General features: G+C 44.4%; 1 protein-coding gene across 4 annotated transcripts in view; it reads left to right on the top strand.

Annotated features, from left to right (window-relative positions):
• Positions 1-21836, top strand: part of GARRE1 (granule associated Rac and RHOG effector 1) — an 80150-nt gene that overhangs the window by 45623 nt on the left and 12691 nt on the right. For all 4 annotated transcript variants that reach the window (XM_088027565.1, XM_088027566.1, XM_028123515.1 and 1 more), the window contains 6 exons: positions 9583-9789; positions 13198-13338; positions 13560-13655; positions 13779-13940; positions 15093-15251; positions 17760-17857. In XM_088027565.1, coding sequence (XP_087883691.1) covers positions 9583-9789; positions 13198-13338; positions 13560-13655; positions 13779-13940; positions 15093-15251; positions 17760-17857 — 863 coding nt within the window. The remainder of the gene's footprint in view (positions 1-9582; positions 9790-13197; positions 13339-13559; positions 13656-13778; positions 13941-15092; positions 15252-17759; positions 17858-21836) is intronic.

The following is a 21836-nucleotide window of genomic DNA, read 5'->3' on the forward strand; positions in this document are numbered from 1 at the left end:
GAGGGTATGCTCCCAGCCTTCCTTCCATCTAGGGGTCGCTTGAATAAGTTCTGGTCTGTGAAGATGTAACTAGAGGTTTGGGATGAGTCTGCTGCCCCAGTTTGCTGCTCTCTAGAATGCAGGCAAATGGCTGAAGGTCGTTTAGCCACTTAGACCTGAGGCAATGGAAGAATGTCAGCCTTGCATGAGGATGCAGAGCAGAAAGATGGGAACTGGGTTCCTTGGGATGCCCGGGAGTCCCCATCCCAGCTCTGGACTGCTGAACCCTAGGTTTATTTTTTACCTTAGAAAGAAGTAAACATCACTCTTGCTTAAGCCACTGCATAGGTTGTTGTGTGTAGACAGACCTAATCCTAATTGAATGGAACAGGAAGATCAGTTAAGAGGCTATTATAGTAATTAATCCGAGCAAGAGATGATCATAACTTGGAACAGAATGCTAGCAGAGGAGGTGACTGGAAGCAGTTGGACTTGTTTTTAGGTGTACGGCTCGGAGGCATTCGGTACATTCACCCTGTTGTGCAACCCGCAGCACCATCCATGTCCAGAACGTCTTCATCTTCCCAAATTGAAACCCTGCTCCCTTTAAACAATAGCTTCCATTCCACCCTCCTCTACTCGGGAAATCACCTTTCTACCTTCTGTCTCTCTGAATTTGCCTATTCTAGGTACCTCCTATATGTGGGATGGTACAATATTTGTCTTCTTGTGACCGGCTGCTTTCACTTACCATTATGTCTTTAAGGCTCATCCATATCGTAGCATGCGTCAGGGTTTCCCTCCTTTTTAAGGCTGGTTGATATTCTAGCAGTTTTATTTGAATATAGCACTGTGGGACATGTGTGTGCGTGCATGAGAGAAAGAAGGGTCGACAATGACTCCAGGGTTTACCGCATGAGCACCTGGATCACTGGTCGTGCTCTTTACTGAGATGGGGAGCCGTGGGGCAAGAGTAGGTTGGAATAAAGGTCTGCAGTGCCTATTAGACATCCCAGGGGCAATGTCAAGTGGATAGTCAGATATACAGATTTGGAGTTCAAGGCCGAGGTCTAGACAGGAGATAGGAACTTGGGAACAGTTGAGTCAATAGACAGTATTTAAAGCTGTAAAACTGGACCAGGTCATCAAGGAAGTGAATATAACTAGTGAGCCAGAGGGAGAGTCCAAGGACAAGTGAGCCCTGAGGCACTCCAGTATTTAGAGGTGAGGAGATGACTGGGAAGCAGCCTAGGAGTCTGCTGAGGGAGCAGCCAGAGGGGGAGGTAGAGATGGAGCAAGTGCAGTGTCCTGGAAGCCAAGAGAAGCCAGTGTTTCAGGAAGCGGGGAGCGGCCCACTGTCTCCCGTGTTGCTGGGAAGAGGTGGAACATCCCCTTCCCCTCCTCAGCCCAAGGCTTGCCACAGCGCTCAAGGGGAGGAGGAATACCATGTGAATAGCAGAGGCTGTCGGTCACGTGGGCATGGTGAGCCCTAGCTCAGTGAAGTAACACAGGTGAGGCACGTACCGCCCTGTACTGACATGTCACTGGGATGCAGAGGGCTTCTGCTCAGTGTTGTATGGTGAAGATAATGTTGACGGAGTGGATTTCCACTTGTGAATTCCCCATTTGTCTTTTTAATCATTTTTTCTGTTGAGAAAAATTTTTTTTAAGTTTTATTTATTTTAGAGAGAGAGACAGCATGAGCAAGAGGGGCAAAGGGAGAAGGAGGGAGAATCTCAAGCAGACTCCACACTGAGCGCAGAGCCCGACCCAGAACCCCGAGATCATGACCTGAGCCGAAACCAAGCGTCAGATGCTTAACCGACTGAGCCATAGTTTAGTATTTTCTTTTTTTTTTTTTTTAGTTTAGTATTTTCTTAAGTCCCAGTGCCTTAAACACTCGGATGTCCCAGTGGTAATATTTTCTTCTTGATTGAAGTGATGACTTTTTTTTTTTTTAAGATTTTATTTATTTGTCAGAGAGAGAGAGTGCGCACAAGTAGGGGGAGCGGCAGGCAGAGGGAGAAGCAGGCCCCTGCTGAGCAGGGAGCCTGATGCGGGCAGGACTCTATCCCAGGACCCTGGGATCATGACCTGAGCCGAAGGCAGATGCTTAACCAGCTGAGCCACCCAGGCGTCCCTGAAGTGACAACTTTTAATGAAAAATACACTCATACCAACAAAAAGAATTTCCTGAACTCTAATAGGCTCCCAGGCCCATAAGCTTGTCTGGGTGACTTAAATATATTTTATCTCTGCCGTGTAGAAACCCACAATATTACTTCGCTTGTTTATGGAGGAAACTTGCATTTTCATGGGAAAAATTACTAGAAGAGCAGAGTCCTTTGTTTACCATAATTAATGTGGACTTAGTTACCTTGAGTAGCCTTTCACATTTTCATGTCCTGAATGATATTTTATAATTATCCTTATTAGTTATGTTAAGATTTATAGCAATGTAGCTAAAATATAAAACTTCCTATATGGGTTGGCATGGTAATAAATTGTTGATATATTTTCTTTTGGAAAGCAGGCTATAAAACAGAACATATAAACATAATCTAGTTTTTACAAAAAAAAAACATCTACAAGTACAAATATAGGCTGTATAGGAAACATGTAATCAGTGGTTATATCTATTTAGTGATATTTGGTAGATTTTTATTTAGCTGATCTTTTTCCCCCTAATTTGTTTGCAGTGATTATGTGATGTAAAAGGTTTTGTGCACCAGAGTGCTCAGCCCATGAAGTAGGAGTTCTGAAACTGTCTGTTGATATTTTCACCAGCAGGTGAGAGCAGCATGTCCAGAGGCAGAATATATATAATCTTATGTGAATAATTAGCATTTGGTGTTGGTTCCACCACCCTTGGGCACATGTTAGCTTTTCTTTCCTTTCCTTGTTCTCTCTCCTATATATAGCGTGGCAGCTTGCTTTAGGTTAATACCGACTGCAAAGAGATCTTTGTTGTTTTGTTAGTTGCCTTTTTATATAAAAATTTTTAAATATTTAAACACTTGCTGTCATCGGTTTTTAGGTCAGACTATACATAATTTCAGTAAGTTTGTTTTTTGCATTTTTATACCGTAATCTAATCTTTGAAAAGCACTTTCCATAGCCTGGGCATGGTCCACTGCATTCTCTATTTCTCTGGAGACACATTTAGGTCTCTATATCACATTCTGGTCTATCGGTTAGGTCATTATGTAATAACTCTGGAATTATCATATGAACAAAAGAGCAAGGTTGAGGATACTTGGAACCAACTGTTATGTTTAAGGTAGAAGTAAATATTGCAGAGAAAGAAATGAGTGAATAACTTTGGAATTTCTGATAAAAGCGGCCAATCCAGATCGACTCCATTCACTCTAGACTTTTAAACTGATCAGAAAAAAGTGCTAGAATTCCTGGAAATGTTTGACAGTGTGGTGTATGTGACAGTTTTATTTGTCCTTCACTCCGGGGATGTGAGAAAGACAGATTGTTAAGTGAGGTTGAGTAGAACATGAACTTGGTGAGACACTGTGTGTTTTAATGTGAAAATCACAAGGCATGTTGGGAGATGGAGTAGATTTGGGCATTCCATCATCCCACCACAGGCGTATATTCAGGGCTGAGTCAGGCCTTTCTTGGCCGTAGAACGGCAGTAACTAAAACCAAATTTTGAAATATTCTAGGAAGGTAGAGTTCCATTGATCCTCAGCATCGGTGGTGTAGAAAGAGCATGGTCTTTTGGGATTCAAAACAGGATGACCTTAAACCAAAACCTGTTTTAATTAATAAAATGTAAACATCACCAAAAAGAAAAGGTTTTCTGGTTCTGTCCATCAACACAACACCCTTAGCTGTAAATGTGGTATGTGTACATGGATATGGAAAAGTGAACTCATACCCTTTCCCGCCACCATCAGTGAGTTCCAGAAAACAAGGTTTCCCTTTGGTAGATCCTTGATGGCTGTTTTTGTTTTTTGGTTTTTTTTTTTACAGATTTTATTTATTTATTTGACAGAGAGAGACACAGCGAGAGAGGGAACACAAGCAGGGGGAGTGGGAGAGGGAGAAGTCAGGCTTCCCGCTGAGTAGGGAGCCTGATGTGGGACTCGATCCCAGGATCTGGGATCATGACCTGAGCTGAAGGCAGACGCCTAACGACTGAGCCACCCAGGCGCCCTTGATGGCTGTTTATATCCAGAATGCTCCATGGACATTGACAGGCAGGAGTGGCAAGGTCACTGATGGTTTCTATTCAGGATTTGGGCCTTTATGAGAAATTTAAGTCACAGTAAAAGGCTTCTTTTAATGCAGAAGTCTGAAATTCCATCAACTCGGGATGCTATGGATAGATTAATCTTCTTTTTTTTTTTAGTTTTATTTATTTAAGTAATCTCTACACCCAACCCGGGGCTCCAACTCACCCTGAGATCAAGAGTCACACACTTCTCCAACAGCCAGCCCCTAGATTAATCTTTCAAAAATGCAAATGCCAATTAATTCCGATTGCTTTATTCATAATTCTTAAATAAGACTGATGTGCTGAAGGACTGAACAGATGTTTTTGGGTTTGGAATTCCTCAAGAGGTGGGAGAAGCTGCTCTTTCTCCCAAGCCCTCTGTACCCTCTCCCTGTTTCACATTGCTGTTTCCAGCCAGTCTTTGCAGCTGCGCTCTGCTGTGGAATCATAAACTTGGAGACTCATGCCATCCAGGAGTGCCACAGCCTACCCCACTTGATACTTGTGTCCCAGTCCCTTTTCCACTACCAGAGAAGACGGAGCCATGCCTCCCAGTCTCCCTTCCCACCCCAGGGCCTGACACCATGCGGGAGAAGTCAGGGTTCCTGCACAGGGCTCCTCCCCTCTTCTTAGTAGCCACCACTATTGTGGCCACGTCCTGGATCCTATCCTAGGGAGACAGAGTGGCCTGATGGTTAGGAACACAGCTTTTGGAACATATCTGGCATCAGGTCTCTGTTCCACCTCTTACCATCTGCATGGCCTTGGAGCAGGCTTCTTTCTCAAAGCTTCAGTGTTATCATCTGTAAAATGGATACATTTCTCTTCCCCACAGAGTTGCTTCACTGCAAGTAAAGTGCTTGGTATGGGTTTCAGCACTCAACAAACGGTAGCTGCTGATAGAGCTGCAGGTGTCTGTCCGCCGACATTTTAAACTCCGGTGTCTCTGACCACCCCACTCACCCATTTCCCCAGGTTGTCACATCTGTTCTGCAGCCTCACGGAATCCCGCAGTCCAGGCAATGTTCTCCATGTGAAGGACAAAATAGCTGCCACAGCCCTGAGGTCGCATGCTTTCGAATTCACAACGTTAGAGTGTATTTCCTTCCAGGTTTGTCAGGAGGCCCCAAGGACTGGCCCAGGTCTCGGGGGAGGCCGGTGGGGTCTGTTACAGGAGGAGACCTGGGCTCTGACAGGAGGTGGGCAGAGGCAGGCTGGAGGTTGAGTTCTGTCCTCTCTCAAGAGAAAGTAGTGTTTATGCGTCTGTTACTTTAAGCCTTTAGAGGAGATATCCTGTGAAATAGCTTTTCCAAAATCCAGGGTAGCCATTGATTTGATTGGCTTTTAGTGAATTGTTCACAACACAGATATTTTGTTGCAGCTGTAATTAGGACTGATGCTCCATGTATCGTGGCGGCGGTGGAGAGGAAGAAGACTGCTGAGCTCTGGTTCTCATCATTCCTTATTCACAGGGAAGAAAATTTAGATTAAATGACTCATCCAAGGTCAAACATACCAAATGTCTGCCTTTTAAACCGTCCTGCATCTTTCCCCGACTTATTCCTGCAGCAGCCTCCTCCTTCCACCATCCTACCAAGAGGGGCACCCTTCCCAGCCCCATCCTCCCATCAAGCAGCACTGTCCTATCCTGGACCCGGGGACATGAATAATTATGAATAATAATTATTCATAATTATTATTATGATTAAATTATAAATGATGATTTAATCATAAATATGAATAAGTATGAAAAGCCTGCATCAGGCTTTTCCCAGAATTTTCCCTTTTAGAAGGGGGAGGCGTAGTTTCCTGCTCCCTTAGCCCTTCCCTCAGAGAGCCTTTTCCTTCCCAACTCGCCCCTTTGCGTTCCTTCTCCATTGGCCCCTGACTTAGCATATCAACTTAGCAGTTTGTTCCCCACCATTAGAAAGTAACCCTCATGGGGCGCCTGGGTGGCTTGGTTGGTTGAGCATCCGACTCTTGATTTCAGCTTGGGTCGCGATCTCAGGGTCGTGAGATCAAGTCCTGTATTGAGTCCTGGATCCGACTCCATGCTCAGCAGGGAGTCTGCTTCTCTCCCGCTCCCATAGATAGATAGATAGATAGATAGATAGATAGATAGATAGATAGATATCTTTTAAAAAAAACCGAAGGAAAGAAAGAAACCCTCATGAGGACAAGGACTTGCTCATTGTCTTTCTTGTAGTATCCTTTGGCCTTTTGTTGTGCTTTGTACATATCAGGCATTCACATATTACATATTTATTGAACAAATGAATGACTTAATTGTATTGGTCAGAAGCCATAAGAATGTGACCCCAGAGCAAATGGTACCCAGCATCTCCACTTCCCCCTTCCTCTCTTCCCCATAGCCTGCCAAGAGGCTGAGGAAGAGTTTGTGTGTCCGAGGAGCCAGCTCCACTCTTCCTCCTGTGTTTGCACTGTGTGGGGCTTCAGGATACCCTCATTCTGGCCTAGGCCAGTTAAGGTTGAGTTTGTCGTGTGCCTGGTCTCAGCGCTGCCAGCCCACAGCTGTACCCAGCTGTTTCAAGCCTGTTGGAGGCAGTGGGGCACAGTGGCAAAGGGCACAGACGCTTGAGGCAAGTGACCACTCTGTTACATCCAGTTTGTGTTCCCGTGACAAAGTGTCATAACCTTTCTGTGCCTTGGTCTTATTGTCCGTAAAATGGGAATGACTTCATACAGTTGTTCCTAGGATGAAATGAGATAATCCATGGTAGACCTTTAGCATAGGTGAAGTACATGCGGAGTGTTCAATGAAGGCTGGCTGCTAGTATGGACAAGACTAAATATATGCTGTTTATTCTGTTCCTGTCACATGACTCTAGGTTGCTAGGGCCGCTTCCTCTGTGTCCCTCACCCTGCTCCATTTGGCACAGATCATTGATGGGGAGGAGCTTTGAGGCAGGTATGAGTGGAGACCCAGGAGGTTTGGGTGGGAGTTCAGCCTCCAATTCTAATTGTTCTCCATAGAGGGCTGATGCTTTGGTGTGAGATTTGTGTGAGTTTGTTTGTTTTAGTCTGGCCCTGGTGACTTCCACAGGGGAAAATCAGAGGGAACAAGTGGTTACAAGTTACCACTGAGACTTGCCTGACTTTTTCTCCAGGAAGCAGAGCTCTGACCAGTGGAGATGGAAGAGGACAGCATCTAAAAATTGTGTGCTGGAAGGTGAGAGGGCCCGACTTGGGTCTTATTTTTAGGTGCTTCAAGGGACAGGACTAGGCCGGAGGGTGAGCACCGGGGTCGGATTTTAGTTCCTTGTAAAAGCAATGGAAACCATTCCCCAACCGTTACCGCCTCCCCAAGGCACTGCACTGAGCGCTGGCAGCAAGTGGGCCCTCTCAGCTGTGCTTCCTACCAGTTGAATAAATTGCAAACTCAATAGAGTAATTTCTTGAGTAAGTAATCTACTGTGTGAGCCAATGAAATATGATAGACCCTCCATGGAAAAAATGTGAGTGTTATGGAACATGATAAAAGAGTTGCAGATAGTTTTGTTGTTGTTGTCAAATTTAGTATGGGAAAAACAACTGTAAAAATTTAAGGGAAGATGTCAGTAATCTGGAAGTTCTCTGCTCAAGTTGCTTTGTGAGTGACAAGTTCTTACTCTCCTTTATTTTTAATTTTTTAGAGAAGTTTTATTTATTTGTTTGTTTGTTTGTTTGTTTGAAAGAGGGCAGGGGCAGAGGGAGAAGCAGACTCCCCGCTGAGCAGGGTGCCCGATGTGGGGCTCGATCCCAGGACCTGGAGATCATGACCTGAGCCAAAGGCAGATGCTCAGCTGACTGAGCCACCCAGGCACTTCTCTTGCTCTCCTTTAAAGAAAAAGAAGTAGGAAATCATAGAGAACACCTTGTAGCTAGGGTTATCTCAAGAAAGCAAAGAGGGAATAACAACATCAGAGAATAGGGGCGCCTGGGTGGCTCAGTTGCTTAAGGCGGCTGCCTTTGGTTCGGGTTGTGATCCCGGGGTCCTGGGATCGAGCTCCACATCGGGCTCTTCGCTCAGCGGGGAGTCTGCTTCTCCCTCAGCCTGCCGCTCCCCCTGCTTGTGCTCTCTCTCTCTCTCTGTCAAATAAATAAATAAAATCTAAAAAAAAAAAATTTCAGAGAATAGTTTTGGCGATTGCCAAGGGTGGCAGATAAATGCACATTTGTATCTTAAAATATTTATGGTATATAGTATTTTTGGCATATAAATTATTATAGTTATATATTAATAGTGTATATTAGCATAGTATTATGTATATAGTATTTTTTTAAAGATTTTATTGATCGGGCGCCTGGGTGGCTCAGTTGCTTAAGCGACTGCCTTCGGCTCAGGTCATGATCCTGGAGTCCCGGGATCGAGTCCCACGTCGGGCTCCTTGCTCAGCAGGGAGTCTGCTTCTCTCTCTGACCCTCTTCCCTCTTGTGCTCTCTATCTCTCATTCTCTCTGTCTCTCAAATAAATAAATAAAATCTTAAAAAAAAAAGATTTTATTGATTTACCTGAGAGAGAGAGAGCTTGCGAGCACAAAAAGGGGGAGAGGTAGAGGGAGAAGGAGAAGCAGACTCTCCACTGAGCAGGGATTCCCGAGGCAGGGCTCCATCCCAGGACCCCAGGATCATGACCCGAGCCAAAGGCAGACGCTTAACCGACTGAGGCACCCAGTCACCCTTGTATATATATATATTTTTTTTCTTTAATGAATTCCCTACTTTAATGGAGTGCTCCATCAACCAACTAACTACTGATATGTATCAGGAGAGTGAGTTTCTACTGTTGTGACAAATAGAGTTATCCAGTATGTTTTCTTGACTCCTAGAAGACTGGTCTATCAGTTTTGTTTCCTAAGACTGAAATTATGACATAGAGCTATGTTAATAACACTGTTACCAAAATAACTTGTATCTTTGGATTCCATTTCTAATAGAATTCTTAGAGTCAAACTGACCTTTCAGATTTTCAATCATATGGCTTTTACTGTGCCTTCTGAATGCTGTGTGCACATAACTGGAACTGTGAGTTCCTCTGGTTCATTAGGAGCCCAAAGACAACCAGGGTTAGTGTGAGCCAGAGAGCACGTGAGGGGAATGGAGAAGAGGAGTAGGGGGCTGGGTGGGAACTGGGAGGGCCCTTTTGAACCTTGGGGTTTGCTATTTGGTTGAAACATTTTGTCTTGTAGACATCAGGCACCCAGGTGCAAATGTGAGCGCAAAGATCCTTCTAAAGCATGGTGACTCTCTAACTCCCTGTGATTTCAGGTTTCTGGGTACCGTTACCTTCTGCCCATATTGGTAGTTAACAATGTATCGCACGAATGCAGTAGACGCACAAGCTAAACCCCCTGGCTTTCTTGTTTTCACAGGTGTTGGGGCGATGTTTCTTGACAGTGGTGCAGGTCCATTTCCAGTTTTTGACCCAGGCCTTACAGAAGGTCCAGCCGGTGGCTCACTCTTGTTTTGCCGAGGTGGTTGTGCCAGACAAAAAGAACAGCGGTGGCGGCGGCTTCTCCAGCATGAGCCACACGCCCGAGTTGGAGGAAGCTGTGCGCTCCTGGCGGGGGGCTGCCGAGGTAACCCTGACCTGGGGGAAATGAATGCCCTGTGTTCAAATAGCGGAGGCTCCACAGGACCTTTGCCTGTTGGTTCCTAAAAGAGGTGTTTTATTTAGAGGTGTTAGTTTTAAACTGTTACCGTTCACTTGTTCATTCACTTGACAGTGAATGCCTTTGTGAATGCCCACTTCGTGCCAGGCGCGGGCCAGGCACTGGGGTGACAACCTCTACTCCCAGCCTCCTAAGAGAAAGGGCCTACAAAAACAGGGCCTCCATCACAGCCCTGAATACAGGGGCCTGTAATGGAGGTGTACAGGAGCCCAGAGAGAGGGCCCTGCCTCCAGCTAGGAGCAGGGCCGCAGAACTTCAAAGAAGAGGGGCCAGGGAGAAGAGGCTGGAGCCTCAGTCCGGAAAGACGGGCCAGAGCTGGCTGCGGAGGGTAAGTTCTCAGCCAGGCAGCCAGGTGGGGTGTGGTGAGGGACGACACATTTCTTGTAGGCATTTTAATACTCCTTGGTGTCCAGAGATGTCCTGCCTCTGTTTTTCTGCTCTTTTCACAGCCAGCTTCTTGGAGGAATTGTCCACCTCACCTTTGAGTCATTCTAAAAGACATTATTATGAAACACTTCAAGCATTTACGAAATGTCCCACATACCTTCTTCCTTTTAGCTTCATCAAGTTAATCTTAACTTTTTACCAGTTGCTTCATGCCTTTTATTTACTTACTTACTCACTTACTTATTTTTAAGTAGGCTCCATGCCCAACATGGGGCTTGACCTCACAACCCCAAGAGTAAGAGTCGTGTGCTCTACCAACTGAGTCAGACAGGTGCCCCTTTCCTGCCTTTTATTTTTAACTGAAAAAAAAAATTTATTTACAAATGCAGCTGAGTTCCCTTTGTACCTTTTTACAGTCTTACTCACATCCCTTCCTTTGTAGTGATAGCCTCTTTTGAATTAGGAGTTTGTGAGTCCTCTGTATATTTTTGTATTTTTACTCTGTATGCGTGTATCCATAGATAACGTAAGTTATTATTTTGCCCAGTACAAAACTTTATATAAATGGCATCATTCAGCTCACTGAAATCTGGCTTCCACTCCTACACAAGAACAGGCATTAACTTGTCAGGGTTACCGGTGCCTTCTGTGTGGCCAAATCCAGGGAACCGTTTGACTCCAGTCGGCACTCTCGGCAATATGGGCCCTTGGAGACTCTCTCTCCCTGTGGCCTCCCTGAGCCAAGTGTTAACCTCTTGGCTCATCCTCTGCGTCTGCTTCGCTAGCTTCCGCTCTCCAACACAACTTACGGGTGTCAGTTTCTGAAGGCTCAGTTCGGGGTGCCCTTCTCCCTATAGGGTCGCCATCTACCCTTGGGACTTTAAGAACTGCCTTTGTGCTGGGGGCCCGCAAATATGTGTGACCCGTCCACTTCTGTGGGCCCCAGGCCCCTGTATTCAGCTCTTGCTTACCTCAGGTACCCAGGTGGCTCAGGCTTAGCTTTTCCCCACACCCCTGGGGCTCCCCAGATTTTCCCCATGCTGGCAAGTGCTGCCATCCCACACTGGGTCCTTCGTGCAAAAAACTTGCGAGTTCTCTTCCTGTCTTTGTGTCATATCTACATCCAGTCCATAAGCCCTGAAGGTCCCACCCCGAGTATTATCCCAGATCTGCCCCCTTTCTGTCACTGCCCTTGTTTAGGGAATCACTACTCTCCCCTGACCCCTGCAGGAAATGAACTCCCTCTCCCTGTCTTGCCGTCCTTCATCACTCTCCATTTAAAAGTGGATGATGTTGCTATTTCCTTAGGGTAAAGTATAGACCCTTCACCATGAGCTGCCTCGTCCCACAGAGTCTGGCTCCTGCCCTGCTCAGCAGCCTGATCTGTGGCCACTCTCCTCCTTGCTCACTGGGTTCTGGTTTCTTCACTAACATGTCTGCTCATCCGTCCCACACTTCCGCTGACTGCCTCCTCTCCGTAAACTCATAACCGAAATGCTGATTTCTCGGTGTCTAGGATGCTCCCTGTTACAGTTCTGTTTTCCTTGGTGTGTCTTCCTCCATTTTAGATGCTTTCAGTGTTTTGTTTGGCCCATGAGGCTGTCAGCTCCAAGATGGCAGGGACGAGGTTGTGGGCCTGACTGCCTATCCAGCGACACCCAACACAGGAGACCTTGTGGGTTAAATATTCGAGTGAAACAGTCTTAGAGAGTCAAATGGTTTTAAACTGTGAAACTGTTAGGGTTCAGGGACTGGATGGAATGATAGTCATAGGTAATTTGTGGAGCTTTGGGAACTTTATAGCATTATAGCTGCTAATGACCTTCCTGCAATTTTGTTAAATATTACAACTCCTACACCAGAAGAACAAAAGAAGAACAAAAATTAGCTGTTAAAAAATGTCATTTGTTGCACAGATATTATTGCAACAAAAATAGACATGGAAAAATTGAAAGACAGTTCATCCTGAATTCTTCCTCCCATCTAAGAAATTAAATATTTTTTTTTCTGTATTCTCTGGTCCTGACCCACATGGATAGGTAACTTACATTTCATGGCAACAAAACATTAATTCATTTTTGTCTTGTTTCTCTGTCTTGATTATGTACTCTTCATAAATATTTAATGACCAAACAATAAGTATTTAATGTTTTTGTGCAGATTTTAGAAGTACCGTTTTTCCTTTAACATTCCAATGTACCTTTTTTTCCTGTTCTGTGTTGGTGTGGCTTTTTACTTCGGTGTAGAGGAGCACCTAACCTTATGTGTTCTTTTTTATTATTATTATTCTGGAAACTCCAAGTGCCAGTATTCTAGCTTCTCTGTCTTTTAAAGCAAAGAAATAAAAAATGTGAAGGTTTGACATATAAAAAGATTAATAACAGACGGGTACATCTTCTTTCGAGGGTTTCTTAAGTAAAGTGGTGCTGTGTCAGCTTTGCTTTCTCTTCAAGATGCTTGATTTAAGGGGGGTGCCTGGGTGGCTCAGTCGTTAAGTGTTTGCCTTTGGCTCAGGTGATGGTCCCAGGGTCCTGGGATCGAGCCCCGCATGGCCTCCCTGCTGGGCGGGAGGCCTGCTTCTGCCTCTCCCACTCTCCCTGCTTGTGCTCCCTCTCTGTCTCTCTGTCTCTGTCTCTGTCTCTCTCTCTCTCTCTCTCTCTCTCTCTCTCTCTCTCTCTCTCTGTGTTAAATAAATAAATAAATAAATAAATAAATAAATAAAAATCTTAAAAAAAAAAGACGCTTGATTTCATCTTCCTAAATTTCTGGCTGCTCACTTGGTAATACAATTTGGAAAGTCTGGTGTACATCTAATGCTTAGATAGTTCCTCGCTTTAACCTTGTTTTTGTTTTTTGTTTCTTGTTTTTTAAATGTTGCTAACGTCTGTCACATCTCTGTCACCTACTGGCCATTGTTTCTTGTTGCAGGCGACATCCAGACTGAGGGAAAGAGGCTGTGACGGCCGCCTGGCAGGTATTGAAGTTCAGCAGCTCTTCTGTTCTCAGAGCGCAGCGATTCCTGAGCACCAGCTCAAAGAACTGAACGTGAAAATCGACAGTGCTTTGCAAGTAAGCGTTTTAGAACTGGCACATAGTTATCTGAGGACAGGAACATGGGAGGGAGTTCAAGTTGTGATGTTGAACCAGTTGGAAGGAATAGTAAGATGGTAGTTGACCTGAAGTCTTAATTTAATTAACTATAGAAATTTTCCATTTCTGTGGTCACTGGATGTTGTCATTTTATGATCTGCTATATAATCTTGATTCTTAAAAAAACAATTTCTTTGCAGGCTTATAAAATAGCTCTGGAAAGCTTAGGCCACTGTGAATATGCAATGAAAGCTGGTTTCCACCTGAATCCAAAGGCAATTGAAGCCAGTTTACAGGTATGCTTTTCTTTCTGGTTACTCTTGAGCTGTGGTATGGCAGATGCGCCACCCCAAGTGAACCAGGTGTCTGGGCAGGTGTGCCGTGGGTCACCTCTCCTCTCCTCTCCAAACCTCTCGCAGGGCTGCTGCAGCGAGGCTGAGGCGCAGCAGACGGGGCGGCGGCAGACCCCCCCGCAGCCCATGCAGTGTGAGCTTCCCACCGTCCCCGTGCAGATAGGATCCCACTTCCTGAAAGGCGTCTCCTTCAACGAATCGGCCGCCGACAACCTGAAACTTAAGACGGTAGCTTTCCATGGGGTTTCAGCAACCGGGTGTTAACATGGAAACAGTGCTTTAGGGACACCTAAGGGCTTGTAAAGAATATAGACTAAACAAAACTGAAGTCAAAGCAGGTGGTATTAGTAAATTGGTGTCTAAAAGCAGACCATGGGGCGCCTGGGTGGCTCAGTCATTAAGCGTCTGCTTTCGGCTCAGGTCATGATCCTAGGGTCCTGGGATCGAGTCCCGCGTCGGGCTTCCTGCTTGGCGGGAAGCCTGCTTCTCCCTCTCCCTCTGCCCCTGCTTGTGTTCCTGCTCTCGCTCTCTCTCTCTCTGTCAAATAAATAAAATAAAATAAAATAAAATAAAATAAAATAAAATAAAATAAAATAAAATAAAATAAAATAAAATAATATAAAATAAAATAAAAGCAGACCATGGTGACTTATGAGACATTTGGCAAGTTTTATTCATAATTTTGTTAAATGTTTAACATAAAGTGTTTTGAAAGTGCACTATAAAATGCTATTTACAATTGATGGTTTAGTGGACTTATACAAATTAAATAAGAAGAGAAGTCTTGTCATACAACTGCAGTAACTATGCGCATTCATGGGGCATCATGTGTGCCAGGCACGGAGCCAAGGGCTCCATGTGCACTGTCTCATTTAATGTTCACCCATGAGGTGGGTGCTGCTCTGTTCTCTGTTTGACGGATAGAGGAACGAAGGCCCAAGCTCACACAGCCAGAAAGGAGTAGACTGGAATTTGAGGTTATGCAGTCTGTTTCCAGAGCCTGCATACCTGACCACTTGGTCATCCAAAATAAAGTTGAGGTTTTCATTGGTATTTGTTTTTACCAGATGATTTTGTCTCCTTATTTAGAGGGATTCAGAATTTCAAAATTCCTCAACCAGTTTGCATCGATGCTGTATTTTGTGCTAGTATAGAAATCACATGTACGTATTAATGTACATATATCCGTATTCTCTGAGGGTATCTGATGATAATTACTTGAGACATTAAAATGACATGATTTGGGGGGGTGGGTACTGAAACAAAATGCTTTCTTCTTGAGGGCTACTGTGTGCCTGTAAATTCATTTCAAGACATTTTAGAATCTTGTACAGCTTTATCTTGAGCAGTGAGCTCTCCTCTTTTCTTTTCAATCCGTAGCATACGATGTTACAGCTGATCAAGGAGGCGGGCTGCTACAATGGAATCACACCCAGGGATGATCTTCCTGTGACTGAAGTACTGAACCAGGTGTGCCCGTCCACATGGCGGGGCGCCTGCAAGACTGCCGTGCAGCTGCTCTTTGGCCAGGCTGGACTGGTGAGCAAGCGTATGGGATGCATGGGAGAGAGAGCCGGGAGCCATGCCTCCAGCAGGGGAACATGGGGTGTGGGCACAGATGTGGAAATACTGAATAATTTTAAAAGTTCTTTGGTCCTGCAGGGTGCAGACCACATGGAGAAGGTAAAAGAACAGCAGCATTAAAACGCCTTTTTGTTTTCTTTTATAGGTTGATAATCTGATATGTATTTGCTGGGATCCTAGTTGCAAAATGATGTTGCAGGTTTTCCTCATTTTAAAGACACCTATACATTAATAATAATTTGATGGGGAGGGCCTCCTTGCCTCGCTTGCCTACCCTGGAGTGACAGTGGATGTCTTTCTGATGCTCAAACATGCCAAGCTTCTTCCTATCTCAGGCCTTTGCACTTGGCTGCCCCTTTTACCTGAGAATACTCCTCTCTAGTCTCTATGTGACTCACTCCTTAACTCCCTGATGTCAGCTCTGAGAAACCTCCATGGTATAAGTAGTCCCCCCGACCAGTCACTTTGTATCCCAGCTCTCTGTTTACAATCTCCTTCTTAGCCATAAAATAACAACATCAACTCAGAAGTTGGTTTAGTCTTTTCACCTTTGGAGAGAAGAGTAACTTTTTTGCCAGAGTTGCATGGGATCAGGAAATCAACATTTGAAAGCACCATTTAGCTTTTTGTTTGGCATCTAAGACCCATATAACCTTACATACTTGATCCCACTTTCTAGAACTAAATGACTAGTTTTTGAAAAGATGCAGCATTTTAGTCAGCGGTTAAAGGAAACTAACTCAAGATTAAGAAAATTTTAAAAAACTGTTTCTTACTCCAATTCCTCCTTTATTCGTGAATGGAACTGTGGGGATGATGCTGTCCTTTTGTTTCATGCGGATGAGGGCTCAGGTGGCCTAGCTCAGGGTGGCGCTGCCTTATGTAGGGCCAGGTGAGGGCCTGTCCACAGTGGTGAGTTACACCTCTTTTAGGATGTAGTTCTTATTACAGGAACCCCTCAGAGAAGGAGTAAGCTGGAGGCTCCCTGCTGAAGTATGTGAGAGCCTGCTGCCTCTAGGAGATTGATCCATATTCCCAGAGATCTTTTTAGCTGAAGCTAGGAGAAACATGGCATAAATTCTCCAAAAAGGAGTAAAAAGTAAGGCAGAAGGACACACAGGCTGTTTTGGGAAAACATTGTAGGTTAAAAAAAAAAAAAAAAAGTCCCATGTTACTGAGAGAGCAGAAACTTCTTCCAGTTCCTTACTCCATGCTCCCAGGGCACCTTTGTGTGTGACTGACAAAGAACCTTTAGACTATGGCTCTAGAGATGGGCGGAGAGAGGAAGCACCTGCCTGGTCCAACAATGGCTATTACTTGGACAGGAAGTCTTTTCCAAAGGACATTGCACACCAGCTGTGGGAACTCTGTTTACAGAAGTGGAAATCAGCTCCATTAGAGGCTGAATTTGGAATCATAATAAGCAGTTTTGCATGCCTTTGAAATCTAACAGATTTATTTATTTCTTTTCAAGTAATCTCTACACTCAGTGTGGGGCTTGAACTCATGACCCTGAGATCAAGAGAGTCGGATGCTCTACCAACTGAGCCAGCCAGGCACGCCATAACAGATTTATTTTTAAAGCTCTTCATGATTATTTTCTTAAATTATTTTAGTTATTTGAAAATATATTCATGGTTTTGTCAAAGTCTCTAAATTACCTTGGCTACTACATCATCTGTGTAATATTAAAGACTCTACTCCAAATAAGAAGAAATCACTGGGGTACCTGGGTGGCTCAGTCACTTGAGCCTCTGACTCTTGATTTTGGCTCAGGTCATGATCTCAGGGTTGTGAGAGCCAGCCCCATGTCAGGTTCCATGCTGGGCGTGGAGCCTGTTTGGGATTCTCTCTCTCCCTCTGCCCCTCATTACCTACCCCAGCTCATGCATTCTCTCTCTCTCTCTCTCTTAAAAAAAAAAAAAAAAAGGAAAAGAAAATAAATCATTGAGAGAAGAATCATCTTTACCTTTCTGAGCTAGTTCTGTTTTTATTGATGGCTGAGGATAAAGTGATCTTTTAAAAAAGCTTCCTCCGCTTCTAGTTTGTGTTCAGGCATTACAAATGGCCTTTTCTGAAGCTGTGGTTAGATTTTTAATAACGGTTTTACTTCTTTCCAGTGCGTAAAGTAGAAAAAAAAAAAAACCAAGAGGAAACAAAATAATTCCTAATTAACATATTTATGGCTTGGAAAAAGTACTGAAAGTGCTTACAAAGTTCAGTACATCCTGCACGCAGAATTTAGTTTCTGTCCATTGAAGTATCACTGTCTTCAGTCATCTTTATTACGTGCATTTGTCTTAATGGGGCTCTTGACTGGCCTCTGTACAACTTCCTTGCCATGGGAATCATTCTTGCCAGACTCACTCAGCATCAGCAGGCTCATGTATTAGATTTGTTTGTGATCCGTTTTCCTCTCGGAAAGCTGATTGTTGTTTCTCTTTCTCTCTCTCTCTCTCTCAGGTGGTAGTTGACACAGCACAGATTGAAAATAAAGAAGCCTATGCCCCCCAGATCAGTTTAGAGGGCTCCAGAATTGTGGTTCAAGTCCCGTCCACATGGTAACGTGACTCTTATATTAACACAAGCCTAGGCTCTGATTGAAGCTTGCACATCTTTGAAAAGATTGCTTTGTTTTGGGCAAACACCATGTTAGGTGGCACAGCAGGTCTTGCTACTTGGGCAGGTACACGTGCAGTGGTATGTCCTGGTTCTCAGTCCACGATAAGGAAGCCAAGATGTCTGAAAAATAGTCTTTTTGACCAATCATGTAAGTAAAATGTTACGTACTCATGGATCATAATGAGCAATATTATCTTCTCTTTGTTACTGAGTCTATCATTTTCTCTAAGTCACCAGTGTTTCTCTAAAGCCGAGCACAGAACATAGAATCCCTTCTTCTCTGTTCCAGTAACAACCCTGATGATCTTGAGCTCATGCCATTACAAATGTGGGGACAGACTGAGCCATTTTTAATTATTTAATTACATTTATAAACTTACAATAGATAAAGTATTCTTCTTAGTTTATTAAAACAGAAGCTCCTACACATTAGTAAGAAAATGGGCAAGATGCATAAATAGGTAACCAAAAAATATAGTAAACAGCACAGCTGTCGACACATAGATGAAGAAAATGAGTAACCTCACCCAGTAAAGGCGGAGTAAAGAAACAATATGATGTCATTTTGCCCAGATGTTGTTAAATTGTTATAGAATAATAAATAAATTTTTAAAAAATAAATAAGGTTTTGGCCAGACTGTGCAAAAACAGGCACGGGAAGTGGATAAATCACACAGCCTTTCTGGAGGGCAGTTCAGTGTATCAGAAGCCTAAAATAAGAGATCTGACCTCAGGAGTTCCACAGTTCCTCCTCTGGGGATTTATCCTTGTGATGTGCATAGAAATCCAGCTAAAGGAGCAGCATCATAACTTTATTAATAAATAGCAAAAATTGAGCATGTGTTGGAAGACTTCTGTTAGTAAGACTATGATATGAATGAGTATTTAACCATATAGAAAAATTCTGAAACATTCTGGTAGGAAGAGGGACAGATACTATAGGGCATGATGGCTCTCTTGGTGCCTTTGTAGACTAAAATGGTAGCTGGATAATGCGTTCGAGTTGTATTTAAACCATTTCTCCTTGAAATGTGAGGGTCCAGTGGTAGACTCTGCCAGAAGTTTTAGGACTTGTTGATATATCAAGTAAGGGTGAGCAGTTCACTTCATGTCCCAAAACCTCCCTTCTTTCAGTTTCCTCCCCACCTAAGTTTTTTATTTGATTATTGAGATGACATACCTTTATTTGTTTATTTATTTATTTTTAAAGATTTTATTTATTTGTTTGACAGAGAGAGACACAGTGAGAGAGGGAACACAAGCAGGGGGAGTGGGAGAGGGAGAAGCAGGCTTCCTGCCGAGCAGGGAGCCTGATGCGGGGCTCGATCCCAGGACCCTGGGATCATGACCTGAGCTGAAGGCAGACGCCTAATGACTGAGCCACCCAGGCGCCCCAAGATGGCATAACTTTAATTTATACACATACCTTCACTCCTACCAAAAGCTCACTTTTCTGTAAGATTTTTGTGTCCCTGAATTCTTAATTTGTTTTCCTATTCAGGTTCTTACTGAAAAATATTAAACTTAACCAGGATTCTCATTGTAGAGAAAATAGTTTGAACTTTTGAATAATTGGGTGAATACAAATGACTAGTACTAAAATGGTTAACACTGCAATTTACTTCCAGAACTCTCCGTGTATGATTGATTTCCTTTGTAATCCATTGAACCTCCACAAAAGACTTTATAGACTATTAATTTCTTGGAGAGGCTCCCTCTGCTGGTTGCTATTAGTAAAAATACAAAGTTTCCAAAATAACATGTTTTTGTTTCTTTCCAAGTATAAATTACGCGCTTGTTGAGAAGAATGCAAGCAGAAGTGATTGCTTTACTCCATCTTTGGAAAAATGAAATTGTTAGCAAAGGCATTCAAGAATTTATTATATGCTTTGCTTTTAATAAAATGGAGTGTCCCACTGCCAGATATGTTTTTTTTCCCCAAAGTAATACCTTATTTAGATTTTTTAAACTGTCTTATTTAAGTTTAGTCCATCCATTCTTTCTTTCAGCAGATACTTACTAAATACCTACTGTGTGGCAGACACTGCCTGGACTCTGGGAATTTAAGTATGAACAAGACAGATGAGGTCTCTGCCCCTAACAGAATTGACTTTGTAACGGGAGGTAGGGTGAGGGGACAGCTAGCAAGCATAAGAGTTCAGTTCAAACCCCAGAACATGTATGAGGGGATCAGAGCAGAATGATGTCATATGATGGAGAATAACGGGGGTGGTGCTGGGGAGGGGAGGCTGTTTGGGATCAGGAGGTCAGTCACAAAGGATCCTTCCTTGAAGATATGACATTGGAGAGGAGCCGGCCATGCAGAGAGCAGATGAGGAAAGGATTTCTGGGGAGTGAACCGGCATGGCTGGAGATATGGTAGGTGGTCATGAAGAGAGAGAGTCATAGAAACCAGGGCTTGCAGGGTCCCCGAGGGACTTGGATTTTTACCTAAGAGCAGGTAGAGGGTTTTAAGCAAGTCTATGTGATTTGCCAAAAGAATGGGTTTAGTCTCTTAAAGGGATTCTGTCGATCAACTCTCAGGACTGATGAATTAAATAAAAGTGCTGATTTGTTGATTTTCAGAAAGAGAAATTATTCTCACCAGCAAGTGTAGTACTTCTTTCCGCATGACCAGCAAATGCTCCCCTAGTGGGCAAACATATGTGACCAACCAAATCACAGCCAGCAGTGGCTTGGGAGCACAGAGCAAGGATGTCCTAATAATCAGCAATTCCAGGCTGAGAGAATCGGGTCTGTGAACCCTGGCCAGGTCCACTGGCCAAGATTCTCTCCCAGGAGTCCAGGATCTGGTTGAGCACTGGCAGAGCTTGCCTTTTGCAGTGTTTCTGAGGCTGGCTGGCTCATATCCTCAGGGACCTATTTCTTCTCAAGCCCTAAGGCATGTTGGGGAGTGCTGCTGCCTCCTTAGGATGGCTTTGCAAGTGTCGATTTCACCATTTAACTCCCAGAGTGCCTAGCAGTAGACAGACAACATCTTCCTGGTTCTGCTTCTCAGAAGAGTCCTCTTGGTGGAGGTACCCTGAATGGGCAGTGAGGACCGGAATGGTGGGAAGCAGCTCTCGGGAGAGCAGTCTGGGCAGAGGCAGCAAAAGCAGAGGTCCTGAGATGTGGGCAAATCCAGCATATTCAGGGAGCAAGCCAAGGCCTGTAACTGGGACAGGGTAATGGAGGTGACAGTGGAGAGACGTGTGGCCAGAGGCAGGAGGGACAAGGTCACAGAAACCCTCGAGGGCTGTTTAGATTTTATTTCGATCATGACTGGATGCCACTGGAGAGTTTTTAACAGGGGAGTGATGTGTTCTGATTTGTGCTACCAGAGGCTCACTCTGGCTCTGTGCAGAGGGTTGGGAGGGACAGGAGTAGGGACAGGAGACCAGCTGGGAGGTTGGGCCTGAGCCACAGGTGCTGGTGGTTTCTTGGAGTAGAGTCATAATAAGAGGTGGTGAGAAGTGCTTGGTTTGCTGATGGATTGGCGTGGGCTGTAGGTAGCTAGGGATGATGTGTCGGTTTGGGGTAGACAGCTGTGTTGTGGACTTATGGAGGAAGTGTATAGGTTCAGAGTGGTTTTTGGAGAGGAGAGGAAGCAGTCGTGCTGACCAGGCTGCCTGTTAGGTGTACCCAAGAGATGTTGAGTGTGCAGTTAGATACAGGAGAGTGGGGTTCAGGGGGAGGGGGTCGGCTGGTGAAGGAAATTTGAGTCCTGAGTGGAGGATGGTCTGTACAGCTGCAGGCCCAGATGCAGCCTTGTGGGGAGAAAGGACAAAGCCTAGGACGTGCCACCACACAGACCAGGGAAGCGGAGCAGGAAGTCAGCAGAGGAGACCGGGAAGGGGCTTGCCATCCAGGTGGAAGGAAAGTTGAGCAAGTTTGGGGTCCCCGAGCTACAGAAGATAG

The sequence above is a fragment of the Eumetopias jubatus genome, unplaced genomic scaffold (genome assembly GCF_037043125.1).
Source record: "Eumetopias jubatus isolate StellerSeaLion01/CBP00866 unplaced genomic scaffold, mEumJub1_p1.0 scaffold_10, whole genome shotgun sequence".
In the NCBI taxonomy this organism is placed as follows: Eukaryota; Metazoa; Chordata; class Mammalia; order Carnivora; family Otariidae; genus Eumetopias; species Eumetopias jubatus.